The 2,904-nt window shown below is 41.1% G+C and overlaps 1 protein-coding gene across 1 annotated transcript; it reads left to right on the forward strand.

Annotated features, from left to right (window-relative positions):
• The first annotated feature begins 797 nt into the window (after nucleotides 1–797).
• Nucleotides 798–2,561, forward strand: LOC144599771 (homeobox protein Nkx-2.5-like). Its single transcript, XM_078411011.1, has 2 exons — nucleotides 798–1,101; nucleotides 1,927–2,561. Exons 1-2 carry the CDS (start codon nucleotides 798–800, stop codon nucleotides 2,559–2,561), a joined length of 939 nt encoding a protein of 312 aa, XP_078267137.1.
• The last annotated feature ends 343 nt before the right edge of the window (nucleotides 2,562–2,904 follow it).

Consider the following 2,904-nt stretch of genomic DNA (forward strand, 5'->3'; position numbering starts at 1 on the left):
CATAATTTGAAGAAAAACTATTTCAAAGGAAAAGCCCCTGTTTTCTTTTCGCTAAATTTATATTGTGTTTAATTTAATCGAACGGACGTTCCACTCTGCGAAACAAGCTTGCTGTTTAGATTCAGAAGTCTGAAGATTAGAATCTGAAGAAGGGTCTCGACCCGAAACATCACCCATTCCTTCTCTCCAGCGATGCTGCCTGAGTTACTCCAGCTTTTTTTGTGTCTATCTGTTGTTTAGATTCATTTGCTATTTAAACTTAAACTGTTGATATTTTTAGTCGAGTTTTATTATATTTATTGCACAAACAGCTACTACGTTTACATTCCAGATTTTGCAAAGTTATGGAATTATTGCGTTTGTCAACTCAAATAGTTATACTCGCCTAAACAACAAACAAATTTGGAAAACCGCCTAATAATGTGCTCTTGCTAATGTAACCTGACCGTTTGTGCATTGGGGATAATTTTGCAGATAGAAATCGAAAATGTTATAATTTCAACAGTCTTGATGAAACCCCAGTGAATGATTATGAAAGTTTTAAATAAATAGTTTCTCGTTAATTCCTAAGGAGAAGTTTGGTCGCTTGGTTTTTATCCACGTTTGCTCATAGTAACTGGAGACCAATAGAAATCTCTGTATTGAACTCGAAGCACTGCCTCTGTAACGTCAGCTGGTCTTCAGCAGAGAAAGCGCCAGTGAAACTTGCGTCATTAAATCAGTAATGTAGGTCGGAATTCTCACACGGCCCTTCTAACAGTTTGGAAGAACTTTAGCGACCCAGAGGTAATCCCGAGATGCTTCCGAGCCCCGCAGCACCGAGCACGCCATTCTCTGTCAAGGATATTTTAAATCTAGAACATCACCAGCAAAAACAACGGAGTCTACACCCGGACTTAGATCTGGACACTCTTCCTCCTTCTTGCATGCTGGAGCGAGTCAATCAGGCCAAGTATATTCCAAACCAGGCCCTTGGAAACGAGGTGATCAAATTCCACAGTCAGAGGAATCATGCAACATTTTCATCCAGCCTGGCCTTAAAAAATGCTCAGAACTCCAGTGAATTACGGATGGACTTCTCTTTTCAAAACACCCCCCAAGGTAAATAGAACACTTGGGTGAATACTGATATTATCAACGAATATTAATAAATGTTTGATGATTAGTGTCGACTCGGTGGGCTGAAGGACTTGCTTCTGTGCTATATGACTACATAGCTATTGTCTGAGGACTACCTCTGCAATTACTGATTGGTGAAAGAGCAATATAGATCTACACATCTAAGATGTTAAACACATATATACATGCATTCATGGTGTTGGTTCGGATCTTTCCTTGGTAAATTCATGATCTTGGTCGCTTTTTCCTTAATCTTGCAATCCGAATTCTGTTGGAGAATTTTCCATGCACATATTGCAGTCCCCCGCATGGAAAATTCTCCAACTGGTTTTCTGCAGCTTTCTTGATCATTTCAAGTTTGCTGTGAAATAAGGCAATAAATGTCATTAACATGTTTCAGATATTAATTGTTTATTAGATTAAACTGCCACACGCAGGGACTATTGCCATAATGCAATATATACAAATACAGCGGGTTGCTCCGATTTGATTATATGACAACTCTTATTCGAACTTCATCAAACGGAGTGTCAACTAACCGGAACTTCAAATAATTAAGTCGCTTACATTTATTATGGGTCCAATCAACATGGGGCATAACAGTTTAAGCAAATGATGCGGGTTTTGAAGACTTAGACCCCGACATTCGTGAGAATCTATTTCTTCCCATTTTCAAGCAAATGACAAACGGGAACAGGATATTTACTTTGCAAAGGTCGAGACATTTTTTTTCTACATTTATCTATGTGCGATTCAATGGAGCCCTGCGTTGGTTTATTTTCTTTAACATTTTATGTCTGTGTTAAGGCCTAGAGGGAAAATCGATGGAAAAGAATATTATCCCGGAAGGTAAGAAAAATGAAGATTTCGAAGGTCGAGTGCGGAGAAATCGCCGAAAACCGCGGGTCTTGTTTTCTCAAGCCCAGGTGTATGAGTTGGAGAGACGTTTCAAGCAGCAAAGATATCTGACCGCCCCCGAGAGAGATCACCTGGCAAACGTGTTAAAACTGACCTCGACCCAAGTCAAAATCTGGTTCCAGAATCGCCGATATAAATGCAAGCGGCAGCGCCAGGACAAGCATTTGGAGTTTGGCCCAACGCCGCCTGTCCCTCGGCGGGTTGCGGTGCCTGTGTTGGTTCGTGATGGAAAGTCTTGCTTGGAACCATCCCCTTCATACAACACCCCATATAACGTTAGCGTCCCTCCAGACAGCTACGGTATTTACCCCAGTTGCAACGTTAGCACCCGTGAGGGAGACTACAGTTGCATGTATTCGAGCATACCTCCGGTGCAACCAAGTGCCTCTGTCAGCCCTTTTGTCAATATGAGCATGAATTTCAATGTTGGCAACACGGGTTACCCTGCAACGCAATATCAGGTCCACCAAAGCGCAAGGGTCGCGGCTTTGCATGGAAACCTCCATGGAATTAGAGCGTGGTGAAGATTATAGTTACGCTGTCCTGGCACCATGAGGCAAAGGGGCAACGAAGTCGGCCAATTCTCAATTTATGAATGAAGCGATGCATTATAGAATGCTAAGAAATTTGAGTAAAATGCGTGAGGAAGCGTCCTATTATTTATTATATTAGTTTAATTATTTTAAAGGATTGTTCGCTTTGTATGGCGTGTGCACGGCCTGTGTGATTTCGAAAATAAGAAGGCTATCAGAAATACGTTTGGCTATGAGCTCGTTTGGCTAAGGACTGTCTACAATAGTTTTCGGTCTGTAATCTCTTGGAATTGCCATCTGAATATCAGAAATATTTTTGTAAACTTCCATGTTA

Source organism: Rhinoraja longicauda, chromosome 1, assembly GCF_053455715.1.
Source record: "Rhinoraja longicauda isolate Sanriku21f chromosome 1, sRhiLon1.1, whole genome shotgun sequence".
Lineage (NCBI taxonomy): Eukaryota > Metazoa > Chordata > Chondrichthyes > Rajiformes > Arhynchobatidae > Rhinoraja > Rhinoraja longicauda.